Genomic DNA, 16,625 nt, shown 5'->3' on the forward strand with positions numbered 1-16,625 from the left:
CTGGATGAGCGCTGTGCTCCTTTGCAACCCAGGCCATTCTGTCATTCTATGATCAACACCCCTCCATTTCAAATGGGCAACGTTGGAAGTTTTGCACCACAAGCTCTCTGAGCTTCATCTGCTAATTGTTCCCAAAGCATGGGAGCCTGAGCCACCAGCCCGACTGATTGGAGAGCTGGCCTCATTAAATTCCCCCATTAACTCTGATAAATTGTTCACAAACAGGTCCATCACTCAGACATTTCCCTTTGGGCATCTGCCCCGCTAAACAAGATTTTGCTTCGCTGCCTGAATTCACTTAAAGGACTTAAGGCACATTAGTAAATCATTTATACTTCCTTTAAAAAACAGGAAATGAAATAAGGGATGCTCAGTGTGCTATTTAGCTGGAAATTGTTCAGCTCTTTATTATTTAATGAACTGCCTGGCTGCTAACAGAGGTCATTCCAGCAGCTCACACCCTGGCCCTACAGCTTCACCCGTCTGTGTGCGAGGTCCGTAAATTGAAACCTTAATGGGCAGCTGGAGAAGAGCAGCGTGCCCTGCTGGTATCATCTGAAACCCATCAGCGTAAGTAAGTGGTTCTTAATCAGCTTTCAAGCTTCAGGAGAAATAAGCTGAGGGCAGGAGGAGGCTGGTTTCCCCTGCACGCTGCTCTATGTGATGTTCTACCGTAGAGTCATGGGATGGTTGGGTTGGAAGGGGCCTTAAAGCCCACCCCATTCCAACCCCCTGCTGTGGGCTGGGTTCCAACACCTCCGGGGATGCGGCACCACAGTGCTGCAGTGGTTCCTCACCCATCGCACTGATGCTTCTCCAACAGATTTCCCTCCCCACATGCAGCACAGTCCCTATTACTCACCTTTTCCTTCCCCACAGGAGCCGCGCTCCTGTTGTTCCTAACCAGCAGCCCTAACACAAAGCTCTTTGTCCATTGTTCTTCACCCAAAGTTTGGGAAACACTGCATCACGGCCAGGTCTATAAATACATGGTAAAAATACTTTTCTCCACCCTGCCTTCTGGTAATGGAAAACGTCAGCCCTGGCCGTAGCTCCAGCAGGACTGACGCGCCACATCATTTGGAGACGATCCTGGAGGCTCCCTGTGGGGCACTGCTTGCTAATGCCAGGCTTGGGGGTGTTGAACCGACCCGTTTCCCTTCTTTTTAGTGGTGAACAAAGCAGCCAGCGATTCTCTGCACAAAGCATGGGATCCTTTGGGTTTCTCCTCCTGGCTTCCCTCCCACAGAGCTGCCCACGGTCGTGTCTACGCAACGCTGCAGATGGTGGGAGCAAAACTTCTGCAGAGCCAGAGGTGCCGTGCTGTAGGGCTCAGTCATCAGGTCAGGCTCCTCCAGGGGATGCTGTGAGCTCCGCTGGAAAAGATGCGGATGCGGCATCCAGGGACAGGATGGCTGTGGTGGGGGTGGGCCGGGGTCGGACTGGACGACCTTGGAGGTCCTTTCCAACCTTTTCTATGACTCTATGACTCTACAATTCAGTGATCATGCCCTCCTTCATTTAGCTGGAGCAGGCCGTGCCCTCCTTCAGTGCAGCCCTGCAAAGGCAGCCAGCAGCCGCAGGACTGCAGATCAGCAGCACGCTGCCCTTGTATCCATGAAGTCCTCGCTGGCTGCAGATGCATGGAAACATCCCCTCCTTTCATGCTATTACAGCTGAATGACAAAACCCCGGATAAAACGGCAGCCGAATCGACAGCCTGTGTATAATGAGGCCATCAAACACCAGACACTGAGGCTGGGTGACAGCAAGTTGGCCGTGCTGAGGCAATTTAACTGCCAGTGCAGCCTCTATAAACATGCAGCACCTACAGCCACTGCTGTCCTCGACTCAGGCACGCAGCCACCTTCCAGATGGATGCACTGCTTTAAAGATCTGAAACCCGTTGGCATAGAATCATAGGATGGCTTGGGTTGGAAGAGACTGTGTTGGTTATTTATGGGAGCCTGGGGATTTGGAGGCTGTAGGATTTTCCCTGTTTGAGGCATGAGAGGAGCAGCGTGCATCCCAACCCGACTGCAATACGGTGAATGAAAGTAAAGCTGCTGGTGGAAGATTCCAGACTGGGAGCAATAGCGTGCAAGGACTGAAAGGACCAAAAATCAGCAATATTTGCTTTGTCTGAGAGATGCTGAACTCTCTGCACTTCACAGAGCCGTCTGTCCGAGAGGATGACACCTCTGAAGGGTGGAAAGTAGAACCATAGAAGCATAGAATAGTTTGGGTTGGACCATAAAGATCATTCAGTTCCAACCTTAAAGATCATCCGATCCCATCCCCCAATACTGGCGATGTGATCCAGCCCCTCCCAACTTAACCAGCTTATGATCCTAACAGCCCTTAACAAGAGGAAAGGCTGAGCACTAACAGAACTCTGAGCCCTGTCCCCCAGCAGAGCCTCAGGGCCGAGCCTGCCCTTCACAGCACGTTATCTGCTGGTGGTAACTCGGGTCTGCCAGACTGGACAGCCCCCATCAGCTGCCACTGGGGGCAGGATGCTGCCTGCATGGGGACGGATGCGATGACACAGCAGCCAGCCTGAGCGCAAGGTTATTTTCAAGGACATTAACCAGAGCCCTCAGAAACCAGCTTGCAAGGAAGAGCAAAAAGATACCTGACCAGAATGCTAAAGCAGAGCTGAAAACTCAGCACATTGTCCTTTTTTTTTTTTTAATCTTTAAGGAAAGAGAGCTGAATCTGGTGTTAGTGGCTATTTGCTGTAGGAAACCAGCAGATTCAGCAAAAATATCAGATGACTGCCACCCAGAAAGCTCTTATTTTCAGTATCACAGCTACTCATGTCTCTACATAACCTTCCAGCTGCAGTAGCACACGGCTGTTTTGCAGAGGCTAATAAATAAATGAGAGCAATTTACAAGCCTGCTTTTCAGTAGGAATAATACCCCTACATCCTAGAAGTATCTCCATCTACGTCTGGCCAGGACTTTGAATCAATAAACCGTCCCCTCATCCTCGGATTAGCTCCCATCATTCCGACAGCAGCGGCAGCACTTCTCTGCTGTTACATCCCCACAGCTCTGCCAGCACAGCGAACATGAGATGTGAGAGCAGCAGTTTGCTGGGACCCAGCAGGGCGCTTTGCAGCACGCCGACAGCCAGGAGTGGCCGCGGGTGCTGTGCCAGCAGTGCCCAGCAGTGCCCAGTGCGTGGCCATGGAGGGAAGTGGTGCTGATTTAAGATGCAGGGAGACCTGCAAAGCCAGCAGCAGTCAAAAGCCAACGAGTGCAAAACACTGCAGACGTGCTGCTGAGCTAAAGGAGCTAAACCATGACAAGGAGATCGCACCGCTGGATTTACTGATACGACCTCGGCTGCCTTTCTCTGCTGCAATCCCTCACAAGTGGTGGTGAAGTCCTCACAGGATCACAGAATGGTTTGGGTTGAAGGGAGCTCAAGGATCACGAAGCTCCAACCCACCACCAATGCAGGGCCACCAACCTCCCCATCTCACAGCAGCCCAGGCTGCCCAGGGCCCCATCCAACCTGGCCTCCAACACCTCCAGGGATGGACGGGGCATCACAGCCTCTCTGGGCAGCTGTTCCAGCACCTCACCACTCATAGCAAAGAACTTCCCCCTGACATCCAACCTGACAGCCGTCATCCCACATGCAGGCGCCTGCAGACAGACTGCCCTCCCTCTGTCCTTCCCCTGTACTGAGGCCCTTCTCCAGGAGAAGCTCATTAGTGCAGTAATTTGCCCATCACACAGAGGTGAAGCTGGACTGGGACCATTCTGCAGAACTCGGCTGAGCCCAGAGAAGACAAATAGCTGTGCAGTGGGATTTAAGGAGCTGCTGTCAGCATTCCCAATGCACCGGGGCCTGGGAGTTCATTTGTCTCTTAAGAAATGATGGAAAAAAAAGAGAAGCCATTGCACAGCCAAAGCCAATTACATAAGAGCAGAAATGTCCCTTGCAGCGATTGTTCTCGAATTTGCATTAAGAAAAACAAAATCTAAAACCAACAAAACATCTGTTTTTTAAAAAAGAAGGTAAAAAAAATTGGGACTGGAAGAAAAGAGTTCGAAATAGAATGGCACCTCATCACAGAGCTGAAGTTAACCTTTGGGCAGTGCCAGCAGTGCTCTGGGTGTTCCAATGAGCCAACTAATTGCATTCCCATCCTCATTATGGATTTAGAATGAAAATGGCGCGTTCCACAACAGTGAAATCCCACAGGTTGAGATGGAGCCATGCACTGCATTCACCGTGGAGGCAAAGCCATGGTCTGAGTCCAAGCACTGCACATGTCCTCCACCTGCAGCAGTGCCAGCATGCAGCTCCAGCCACAGCACTGCATTCAGGAGAACCAGAGCAGCTGGAGAGCGCTTGGGGCCCTCAGCTCATCTGTTCCCATTCCCTGCAGTGAACAGGGGCACCCGCAGCTCAGAGCCCCTGACCTTGGGTGTCTCTGCACACACAAATGCTGCTGAGTTGCACTGCTGAGCGACTCTCGTGCTTATCTGCAGACCACAGAAATGTCATCTGTTCCAGCTCAGTGCCACTAAACGACCTCCCCGGTGTCACTGCAGTGTGTGTATTTTCTGGATGCAATCTGTGCTTCTGCAATGCAGAGGTTCCTGTGCTGTGGTGATCCTTCCACCAGATCTATGATGCTCAATCCCCCCGGGCTGCACTGCGAGACTGCTTGGTACAATCAGCACGTCAGCGTTTTCCTCTCTGCATGTTTTATTGGCTCATTTGCTGCATCCCTGGCTGCAGCAGCTCTTCTTTCTGTCTATCCCTTCTTTTCTCCTTCTGGCTTTGGACCAATCTCTCTGCACTCCCCAGCTCACCTCCCAGCCAGGTGCAGGGGAGCAGCGGGCAGCAAACATCCTTGCAACCCTCCTGTGGATCTGCAACTGGAGGAACAACGGGGCAACTCTGCAGCAGCATCTGCAGCATCGCCCGCCGCACTGCAGGGAACGCTTCCACGAAAGGCTGTTTCCATGAGCAGAGCACTTCAGGGGGAAGAGATTTTCCTGGAGATCACAAGTGCTGATGCAATCGCCTGCACAGGCGTTTGGCTGCGGGGTGTGAGCTGTGGCACAACATGGGGGAATGGGAAACTGCAGGAAGGAATGCGGTGCGAGCAGCAGGGCAGGACAGCGCCTTCGGAGGAGCGTGAACGGATATAAAGAGCTGAGATTCCACCATGGGAGAGGCTGCAGGAGCTCAGGGGAAAAGGCTAACGGGTGGGGTGGAAGACTGGAGATTAATCCAACACAGATGCACTGGGGCCAACAGTGCTGCATCCCTGCACCAAGCATCGTTCAAACAGCACCGCGCTGCCGTGTGCTCAGCTGAGAGCCTGCTGAAAGCCCAGGCTTTACCTAATGGAACAACAGCCACCTGTGGGACAGGGACACTGAAAGGAGAGAGCCTGGCACTGGTGGTTGCATAGGAGAACAGCACTGAGTGCCACAGCACAACAGATCAGCATGTAAGGTGTGTGCTGTATGGGATGGGCTCCTCACACAACGGCCAGTCAGCACCATAAAGGGACAACTGCAGGGGGCAGTTATGATCAGCCCCTCTCCCCTTGATGCAATGATCCTAATTGCATAAAGGCCATTAAGCAGCGATTTTGAGAACTGGAGCTCTGTTGCTGGGTCTCTGTTTCCGGCATCGTTTTGTTCCTCGTATAAATACCACCTCAAAATGCCATCTGAGATTGCTTTAAGTATGTGGATCAAAGCAAAAGATGTAAATTTCTGCGTAAAAGGGTAATAAACCAGAAAAGGATACCCAGAAAAACACATGGGAAGGAAAAGAGGCTGCCCCCATCCGGGCAGGGGTTCAGGAACCATGGAGACGTGGCACTGAAGGACGTGGTGTAGTGGGAAGTGCTGGTGCTGGGGGATGGATGGACTGGATGACTTCAGGGGTCCTTCCCAACCTCTGTGACTCTACAAAGGCCTGCAGCAGTGCCTCGTCTCGGGGCAACACTGGGGATTTAGTTCCACTTTTTTTATTATTCAACTTTTTATACATAATAAATACAAACTTTTTACAGCCGATAGAAAGAAAGCATTTGCACCGATGCTTTCGGTGTACTGACGCTGTACACGATGAGACGTCGAATGCATGCCCTGTATGAAGAAATCATAGTTAAAAGGAGGCATATTTGTACAACTTTTTTCCTCTCTTTTTTTTCTTTTTTTTCTCCTTTTTTAAATAAAATTAGCAGCTCTTGCAGAAAATATTTTAAAATACAACTAAAGAGACTTTAAATAACACTTTTCTGAAGTCTGAAAGTCCGCGTATGGAGGAGAACAACTGGCCGAAGGGATGGAAGGTGGGCACTATGGCAAGACTTTGCTTTTCTTCTGCGTTGTGAAGCTTCCGACGTTTCTGCAAACAGTTAAATCTGAATAAAAACATGTTTTGTTTTTCTTTAAACTTAAGAACAAGTTTGATAAACACGTAAAAAGACCTCAAACAGATCAACGGGACGAGAGGTGCGAAAGAATAAGACTTCAGTGGACAGTCAGCGGCTCCAGAAGCCACCAAGGAGCTTTCTTCTCCCAATGGCCGCTGGGGAAGGAGAAGGGCAGAGCTGGAGATGCAGCCCAGACGGGGCTCCCAGGAGGTGAGCAGTCGAGGAGAAAATCTGGCTGGATGGTTGATGTGAATGCAGCCCTCAAAGAGTCGCCCTTGGAACTCAGCTAAAGGCAGAACTGCTGCTGGCGTAGGAAAAAGCGAACACGTAAAGAAGGCATTCATAGAATTCACAGAAGGGAAAACAGCCTTGTGTTGCCTGCAGCTTGCATCCGATGGGTGCTGCTCTTCCAACAACAGTTTGCTGCTCACAGATGAAGAACAACCCGCTTTCATCCGCTCCTCCCCCCTCCTCTGACCATTTCTCCCATTTCCTCCCCAGAAAAACCGAGTTTCCTTTCCAGAAGTTTGAAAGTCGTTTTGATATCCTTTCTGTTTGTTGTGGGAGAGGAATTCGGGACCGCAGCCCCAGCAGCAGCCTGGAGGTCTGCAGACAGCAGGGAGCTCTGCAGCTGTGCGAGCTATTGCTGCGTGATATGGTTTAGTACTTGTGGTGGCAATGGTGATGAGGAGACGGTTGGACTGGATGATCTTATAGGTCGTTTCCAACCTTGTGATTCTTGTGTGATTCTTGTGAGGCTCCTTCTGGGGCTCAATGCTATGGGATTCTCCAATGCAGAACCGAAATATGGCAGGTGTGCGACGCGTAACCTAACTCCAGCCAGCCGGTTTGGTGACAGAGATACATGCTAACGTGGGATAGAAAAGCACGCGGCGGTAACTGGGGTAAGAGGGAGCCAAACACTTCAAAAGCAAAACCCCCAAAATCTGCTAAGGAAAAAAAAAAAAAGAAAAAAAAGAAGCTCAATTTCCAGATCTAGACAAAAATCTCACTTGTCTACCGGTCGGTTTAGGCTATGGAACAAGATGTTGCTACTAATTCAGCACCTCCGTATTAGATACTCTATTACTAAATGTACTGCATAAATATTAATACAAAGAACATTTAGTTCTGCTTAACTGTTAATTATTGAAGAGGTGTGCATTACTGTAATTAACGCTGTATGATCTGCATCACTTTCCCTTACCTATGAGATTATTTTCCTGTTTCTTCCTTCCGCGAGGGCATTAAAGAGGAGCCAGCCTCTCCTTACACTCATTCTTCAGTTCCCTTTTTCACTCCGTTAGATCTGATTAATGCCTAATCAGACAAGCAATGCTACTCGAAGAACGGACAGCCTTTAGCACATTCCTATGGCAACAGTAATATACTGTACGTGATGGAAGGGCGCTGTGACTGCAGCAGAGGCTCCTTCTCAGCCTCCGTGTAAAAATGACCATCTTCAGCCAAGAGAGAAAGCTGCCCGGTGCCGATCCTCCGCTCGCTGCTCGGCCCGCCTGGGTTTGTGCTAAGAGAGGAGGAATGATGTACAGAAAGCGAAACAACAAAAAAAGGCACAACATATTCACGAGCGTGGGAAGGAGTCCGCCACGTCACCGTCCCCAAAATCCTCCCTGTCTCTCGCTCGATTCCAAGTCTTCATCATGCAAAGGTGCCTAAAAACGAGACCGACCAAATCCCGGGTTTGGTCTTGATTGTAGCACTACTATGGAACGAGTCCAACCGTTACACCAGCGTGATTTCCACGTCCTCAATCTTCTCTGTTGGCCGGCGGTGCTGCTGCTGCGTTGGGGGTGGAGGAGCTGCTCGCACCTGCAACAGCCAGAACCAGCACAAAACTCAGCCTTTCTGAGCTCACACGGAGGTGCAGCCCTGTGCTCAGCCCTTGACTCGATGCCAACATGCAGACCGTGGATGGAAGGTGAACAATGGGAGGGGGGGGAAAAGCCCAGCCCCTCCACCTGCACCAATGGACCTCGTGGTGCTCAGCCACAGGGTGGGCTTCGGACACCACACCTGTACCTTACATGGGCTGGCAGTGGCAGGAATGCCGTGAGGAACAAGCAGCTTACTTATATTTAACCAACTGCTGACCTCAGTGGCATATACCTGAAATCCAGTGCTATTTTTATGCTCTGCCACATCAACACCTTTCCCACTGCTTCTGATGGAGCACTAACAGAAGCTTTAGCGGTGCCTCGTGGAGGACTTTTATCACATGTTGTCAGAATGCACCACAGTGACTTGCTATGAAGAACATGAATTGTGAGGACGAACACCACAACTTCACAAAAAAGCTTCACAATGCTTTCAAAACGAAACGTATTTAAAATGCAGCACTGAGAAATGCTTTAAATTGAGACATGCGACTGCTGTAGCATATTATACATGTCATAGAAATGTATATTACTCACAAAGTAAGTGCAAATCTACAAAATGAAAGAGCTGAATCAGTTATTTCACCAGAGACTGAGATAACTTCCAACTCCTCTGTTCCACCCTTCAATATTTAATGATGTAGTGATGTAGCTGCCTTGGGTATCGCAGTGAATAAAGCTAACTCCCTGACTGCTGGAATATTCTGAATATTCATTCATGCTAAACAAAGCTTCTCCTGCAATTTCATTCATTAAAAATGCTAGGAGAATACAAACATTACACCTTAGTGCAGTTTGGTGCAGGACTTTGGAAGTGCCCATCCTTAATTCAGAATTAATCCTAGCAGATGCAAGATTTGCAAGACTGAAGTGATGAAATGTTGCCCCTCCTTTTCTGGCTAGATGTCCCCATGTAGGCAGCAAAGGCAGCACAAAAGATAGGGGACATCACTCTTAAGTAGTTTGAATTCAAAATCCTTAAGTCAAGCGGTCTGGAAATAAACATAACCCCAAAATACAACTGCATGTGATGTCCAACTGCAGCCAGCACGTGGTGTGGCTGGGAACTCAGCCTCTGGATAAAAAGCAATGGTTCAAATCATACCATTAAACTGTTCTGACACTTATTCCTCAGCTCTTCTGTCGTTCTGCACAGCAGTAATACATGTGGCAACAACAGAAGTAATCTCCCAAAGCCTGCTGTAAGTTTGTTGACTGACGCCTACAGAAGAGATGTAAAATCCTCCTCCCAGGTTAGATTTCACCATCCGTGAAAAGAGGCGTGAAGGTATTACAACCATAAAGGCAGATACAGAAGGGCAGCTTAGATAAAAAGGGGACAGATAAGATTCAAGGTCACCTGTAAACCCAGCCAGGACTCACTGTTTGAACAAGAGCAGCTTTGCTTTGTTCCAGTGCCCACTTATCTCAAATAGCTCTCGCATGCCATAGGTTTCTCACACATCTGCAGTATTACCAAAGGGGTGTGGACAGACCTTTCCTCACACCATAATTCTGTGACACTGTATTGCTGCAGGCAGCCATGGGATGAGCAGAACACCGAGAGCCAAAGGAGCAGGTGCTGAACCCCAGGGCACAGGAACTGCAGTGCTCTGAGTGCCCCCATCTCCCCAGGCTGGGGATATCTGCCTGTATCACCCCACAGCATCGACAGAAACCCAGCTCCGAAACTTACAGGTCGCAGTTTGCCGTATGAAGTTTCAGGAGGAAGTCGTGGAGGCTGTGAGAATCCAGGGGACTCCGAGCTGAAGCTGTTTTCTGAAAGGGTTAAGCAACAGCAAATCAGTGCTGAGTGGTGGCTACGTACCAGAATGTGAACTGAGCACTCCTCAGTGCGTTTTCTTCTCTTGCTCAGGTTCAGGGGGGCTTACAGCTCTCTCAAACTCCTGAAATGAGGCTGTGGTGAGGGGAGGGTCAGCCTCTGCTCCCAGGTCACAGTGATGAGAGGTGATGGCCTCGTGCCAGGGGAGGGTCAGGTTGGATATCAGGGAGAATTCCTTCTCCAAAAGAGCAGTCAGGCACTGGCACTGCCCAGGGAGCGTGGGGGTCACCATCACTGAGGATGTCACAGAGCTGTGGGGAGGTGGCACTGAGGGATGTGGCACTGAGGGATGTGGGTAGCGGGCATGGTGGGGATCTGAGAGATCTTTTTTAACCTTAATGATTCCATGATTCATGACATACTATGAGCCGACTTTGAAGGGGTAATGCACAGAGTATTTTCTCTGCTAGTGGTATGTATTACAATACAAGCAGTGTTTACACAACACTGGTGCCCTTCAGGAGTCTCATTTTGTCTCTGAGTGTGGCTTAGAACCACAGAATGGCTGAGGCTGGAAGGTGACCCGTCCATCTGCTGAGCCCAAAGCAGGGTCCACCACAGCACGCAGTCTGGGACCACATCCTGTTGTGCTCTGAGCATCTCTGAGGATGAAGACTTCATAATCTTTCTGGGTAACCTGCTCTGATGTTTGATCACCTTCTCAATAAAAACACAAAGCAAAATCTTTGTGTGACATTTTCAGTATTTCAGTTTTTCCTGTTACTTTTTGTCCCTTCACTCCTGAGTACGACTCCACCTCTTTCATCTGTTTAAGAGAATCCTAGAATTTTGGTTTGGAAGGCACCTTTAATGGTCATCCTGTCCAACTCCCTGCAACGAACTGATAGATCAGGAGGCTGTGGATGCCCCATCCCTGCAGGCATTCAAGGCCAGGCTGGATGTGGCTCTGGGCAGCCTGGGCTGCTGGTTGGCGACCTGCACACAGCAGGGCTTGGAGCTGGATGAGCGCTGTGCTCCTTTGCAGCCCAGGCCATGCTGTCATTCCATGATTCTGTGATCACCTTCCTCCCACAGCCTTCTCCTGAGGCTGAACAGTGCCAGTTCTCAGCCTTCCTCTGTATGACAGATCCCTGTGCTGGGCTCGGCCACCACATCAATGCCTACTGCAAAGTGAGCACTGGGCAGAGGAGGCTGCACCGTTCTGAGCAGAGGAGAAGGATCACCTCCAGTCTGCTGCCTGCCCTTCCTACTGCAGCCCAGGAAATGCTTCTTACACTATCACAACACTCACCATTAGTCGATGGTGACCTGGGGAAGTACTGGGAGCCTCTTTTGTCCGGGCTGTGGAAGGGGCTGGTGGGAGGCTGGTCGTACAGCGGCAGCGGTGGAAGGGTGTGATTCGGCTTTGGGGTGGGGGACACCTGGGAATGGAGAGAGGTGCTGCTGAAAGCCCAGCTCCTGGCACACACTGAGGCATGGGAAGCCTTCTGAGGCAACAGTATGCCTGGAACTTTTGTCTAGAGCAAAACTGTTAGAAGTTCCAGGGTCCATTTGAGAAGGAAATGCAAAATAGCAACCCTTAACTCTAACCCAAAAGAGTAACCCTTAACACTGACTCAAATGGTAATTCTTTCACCCTAACCCAAATGGGTAACCGTTTACCCTAAGTCAAATGGTAACCCTTTTACCCTAAGTTAAAAGGGTAACCTTTAACCCTTAACCCTAACTCAAATGGGTAACCCTTAACCCCACCCCAAGTGGGTAATCCTTAACTCTAACCCAAAGGAGCAACCTTTAACCATGCCCCAAGGGGGAAACCCTTAATCCTGACCCAAAAGGGTGGCCCTTAATCCTTAATAATACCTAATACCTAATGGGTAGCCCTTAACCCTAAGCCAAAAGGGTAACCCTGAACCCACAGTGAGTGCATGTGGTGTCTGTCAAGCTGTGAATGTCTCTCTGGTTACCACCAACAGGCCCAATACTTAAGAGAAGCAAAGCTTGGTCAGAGCAGAGAAGCTCTGAGCACGTCCAGCAATGCAGCTGAATATACTCCACATTTTTAAGGGTCTCAAAGAATAAAAGCAGTGGGACAATGTCAGCAGGACATGTGGAAGCCCAATGTCCAGCACCACAGATAGAGATGAGAATGTGCCTGATTTTCTAATGAAATGCAAGGTTACAGAACTGCAAGGCAGTAAATGCATGTGTCAGAAATGACTGTACTACAACACCTGCAGTTCTCCCTCCCAAAAGTTGAGAAGACACAGACCAGAATTAAGGATGAAAACACTACATTAGGGCTATGGGAGCTCCACAGTTCTCTGCTTGCCGGGTTCTGTTTGATATTTCACTCTGTGCCACGAATTCCTTACAAGAAGCAGACAGAATTTTCTCCTTGGCTCATTTCCTTTCTACTCAAATACTTCCCTTTATTCACAAATGTGTTACGTTTGCCAAAATACATCAGTTGCCAATTATCAGGCTGGGTAAGAAGCTAAAAGGTGAGCACTCTTTGTTTTTGTCTTTTTTTAATTGGTTGCTTTTTATCTGCTGAAGAAACAGCAGATCTTCCCAGTCCTGCAAAATCTCCCACATTGGTTGATATCTGCACCACAGTTCTGTAACTTATAGGACGTGGACAGCCAAAGAAAAAGCTCCAGATTGCCAGTGTTCACCTAGGAGTGAGAGGGGTTGGTTTGTACAAGTTGGATTTCCTACAGGAAAATGCCCCAAGCAACACCTCCCATCCTCACATACCTGAATATCTCCAATCCACTGAGTCTCTCCATTTTCTGAGGCTGTCAGCTCTTCAACTAACACCGATGGGAACACCCCAACACGTCCATTGAATTCTCCTTCCCAAAAGCCATCATCATCCTGATTCTCCTTGTTCAAGATGCGGATGATGGCTCCTTCTGGGAAGGACAGCTCGTCATCGGTCTGCCCCTCGTAGTCGTAAAGTGCTTTCACAAAACAGACTGAGGAACGGACAGAGAAAGAAAAAAAGAAGGGTAATCAGCACCAGCCTGAGGAAGAAAAGCCAACAAGTATGATATGCAAAACTGCTGAGTCAAACTATTTTAGTTTTCTCTAGTTTAGTTAATCTACAGGCTAGCCAAGTAGGCTATTATGCTGATTCTTGCAATTAGAGAGATGGTTATTAAGAACAGTTGTACTCAGACAAAGGTCAAAAATAAGAAACTCTCACATCCAAATCTGACGTGCAGAAGGCAAGCTTTACTCACTATTTCCTTCTCAATGAACACTCACCACTGGAATCTCCATTCAGGCTGCCCGACACCAGGTCAGCCTCTGTGGAATTGTTGGAGGTGTGGGACCGACTGTCCAGTGCAGCAAGGGACTGCAGCATGCTCAGCAGGCTGCTGGATGTTGGGAACTGCAGGTACTTCTCAGGGACGTAGCCCACCTGGCCGGCTTTATTCCGTGCCTGCAGATCAAGGAGACCAGAGGAGCTCAGCTCTACCTGCCCTGATTTCTAAAATGTAATATTGAAAGCAGCCTCAGAAAAAGCGATACCTTAACCCAGTCTTCCATATCTCCATCTTCAATCACCTCCAGTACCTCGTGTTCCTCTATGGTCAATTCATCTGGCTGAGAAGCCTGAAAAACGTAACAGGAAAAAGAGAAAATGCAAACATTTTCTTATGATGTAACATACTTGAACTTGAGGGTTCTTCTGACTGCTTTCTTCACTCTTGGGGACTGATGGAAGCAGCTCGGATACCACCAGCCTGTTGAGCCCTATTTACCTTGGTAGCCCTCATTACTCCATCCTCTGCCTGCAGCTGCCTTTGGTAAGGAAGAGCTGTGATTCACAGCAGCCCCAGCAGCACTAGCAGAGGTAAAGAGCACAAATGTGGCTTTTCAGCAAAGCTGTAACTCAGCATTCCAGGACAAGGAGGCAGGCAGGGCTGTTCTGCATGCTTCAGCTTCACACACACTGTGGGTTCTGCACTGCAGCTCCATGTTTCTCACAACGACTCATCAGTTGCAGCTCTTATGTGCTCACTGTGTTATTTGTTTTTCTAATCAGACAGAAGTTTTAGAGAAAAATAATATCACAAACCTTATAGGAATAAACGACTTTGCAGGTGAGAGGGTAATTTCTAAGAGTACCAGAAGGACTAGAACTGCTGTCATCAAAAACATCCATGCTGTCCTCAAACTCTTCACCTTCTTCCTTCTCTGCATCAGCATTGATCTATTAAAAGCAAGGTTCATCAACTTAAATGTGAAGGCAAAGCAGACGTCAAACAAAAATAAATGAAGCAATAATAAAATGAGCCAAGCAACACTTTGCATTTGTTGCCCTCCCTGTGCATGGTCTGTATCATAGAATCATGGGATCACTAAGCTTGGAAAAGACCTCTGAAGTCACCAAGTCCAATCTGTCCCAGCTGAAATGCACTGTGGAATGAGGTATCGTGTCCATGAAGGGCTGGTTGTGAAGCATCTGCTCTGAGTGTGCTAACACCAGAAGGGAGACCAAAATGCCTCCTTCAGTATATTTTGGTTGCCTGTCTTTGGAGATGCAGAGACCTTGAACCACCTCAGGTCTGACCTGGCTGTACAACTTTGAGGAGCATAAAATAGATGCCAAAATGTCATGAGAATTCCCTACAGAAGGACCCCAGAAAGGCCTCCACTGCTGATTCTGCAATCTACACTCTGTTCCATGCAGGCTGCTATCCAGTGACATTGAGACCAGTAGGAACCAGCAACCCAAAGGCTGGAAGATGCCACGGCCCCTCAATATCCACTTCCAGGAACCAACTGTGAGCTGTGGACTGTGGATGCCCCATCCATCCCTGCAGGCATTCAAGGCCAGGCTGGATGTGGCTCTGGGCAGCCTGGGCTGCTGGTTGGCGACCTGCACACAGCAGGGCTTGGAGCTGGATGAGCGCTGTGCTCCTTTGCAACCCAGGCCATTCTATGAACTTTTTGGCTCTGCAGTGCTGCACTTCTACTGTAGAAATGTTTCTTAGAAGTGGGCAATTGGAAGTCACGGCGAAGGCAAAACAAAGCACAAACTCCATAAAAACACCATTCTCTCCTGCTTTTTAAATGAATTCCACATGTACAATGCATTTGATGTCCTGCAAGCAGCACAAAGGTCTCTCAATTACATTACGTGTAACAGCAGCGCTGTATTTCCCAGATGGCACTGAAATTCAAAATGATAATCAACTTTTTGGGGGCTGTTAAGAGCAGGAAAAAGAAAGAATTCCTTTCCAAGATTTTACTTTTCATTGTTCTATTGGAAAGTCAACCAACTGGACATGTGAGCAGATACAGCTCCTTCTGAGTACTGCGCCATACAGAGGGACCAAACCGTCAGGGCTGCCCTCCTCGCCTCCATTGCTTAATTGGAAGTACACTGAGAGCACAAACTGTGACACGAGGACACCAAGAGCTGCCTTTGGAGCACTGACTGCTGCCTGCTTGCTCTTCAAGGCTGAAGTGAAAGTGCTGCTTGTCTCTGGCCACAGCATTTCAACAATAATTGCACCCAATGTAATTTCTGTAGCAGTTCTAAGAATTCCATCTACAGCCTGTCCTTGCCTGGCCTGCCAAGGTCAACAGCAGCTCCTTCTTACACACAGGAGCTTATATAAGTGTAGAAGGGGAACGAGGGAGTTGCCTGCAACCTCCCATGCTGATGGTAGGGGGATGGCATTGGCTGCAGGGCAGAGGGATGGGAGCACCCAATGTGCCCAGCAGGAGCTGGAAGAGGTGGAGAAAAAGGAAGAAGAAAGGGAAAACTGCTACTACACACCATTAGCATCCTATCACAGATATCATGGAACTCAAATAATACCTCAAACAGGGCGGTGAGGTCCTGGCACTCCTGCCCAAAGCTGTGCTGCCCCATGCCTGGAGGTGCCCACGGCCATGGATGGGACCTTGGGCAGCCCAAGCTGCACCAAGAGGTGCAGTCAGGTATTTAGCACACCTCAAATCACAGAATGGCTGTGGTTGGAGGGGGCCTTGAAGGTCATTCATTCCCCCATCCAACCCCCACAGCTCAGGCTGCTCAGGGCCCATCCTCAGCTTCAGGCACCTGCAGGGATGGGCACCCACAGCTCTGGGCAGAGCTTCACTGCCCTCTGAGTAAAGAACTTCCTCCTCACATCTGACCTAAATCTCCCCTCTTTTATTTTAAAGCCACTCTCCCTTGTCCTATCACTGTCAGACCATGTATAAAGTTGCTCCCCCTCTGCTTGGAAGCTCCCTTTAAGTAGTGGGAGGGGATGGGGCCATACCAGGTGTGCAGAGCCGTTGTTGGTCACTGAGGGCAGGCTGGCCCAGCGCTCGTTTTCCAGCTCCTCCATCACCTGGTTCATTGCACTTTTTAGCCACGTATCCACAGAGACCCCGATCTGCTTCAGGAGATCGAGACGGGCTTCTGCTTTCAGCTTAATGATCTGCAGAAACAGAAGGGTGAGAATCAGAAATGTGTCAGGATGACATTTCA

The 16,625-nt window shown here is 49.2% G+C and overlaps 1 protein-coding gene across 1 annotated transcript; it reads right to left on the reverse strand.

The window, feature by feature from the left end:
* Positions 1-7,090: 7,090 nt before the first annotated feature.
* LOC122192829 (F-BAR and double SH3 domains protein 2-like) lies at positions 7,091-16,575 on the reverse strand (the record flags this gene model as incomplete). The annotated part of the gene is made up of 8 exons (XM_042893496.1): positions 7,091-8,257; positions 10,019-10,101; positions 11,418-11,547; positions 12,887-13,107; positions 13,400-13,577; positions 13,667-13,750; positions 14,217-14,351; positions 16,414-16,575. Coding segments are annotated over 8 exons (1,080 nt in total), but the record flags the coding sequence as incomplete, so codon positions are not given.
* Positions 16,576-16,625: the final 50 nt, after the last annotated feature.

This window comes from Lagopus leucura, unplaced genomic scaffold (assembly GCF_019238085.1).
Source record: "Lagopus leucura isolate 7727_CA_CO unplaced genomic scaffold, USGS_WTPT01 178-4_obj-0_obj, whole genome shotgun sequence".
Lineage (NCBI taxonomy): Eukaryota > Metazoa > Chordata > Aves > Galliformes > Phasianidae > Lagopus > Lagopus leucura.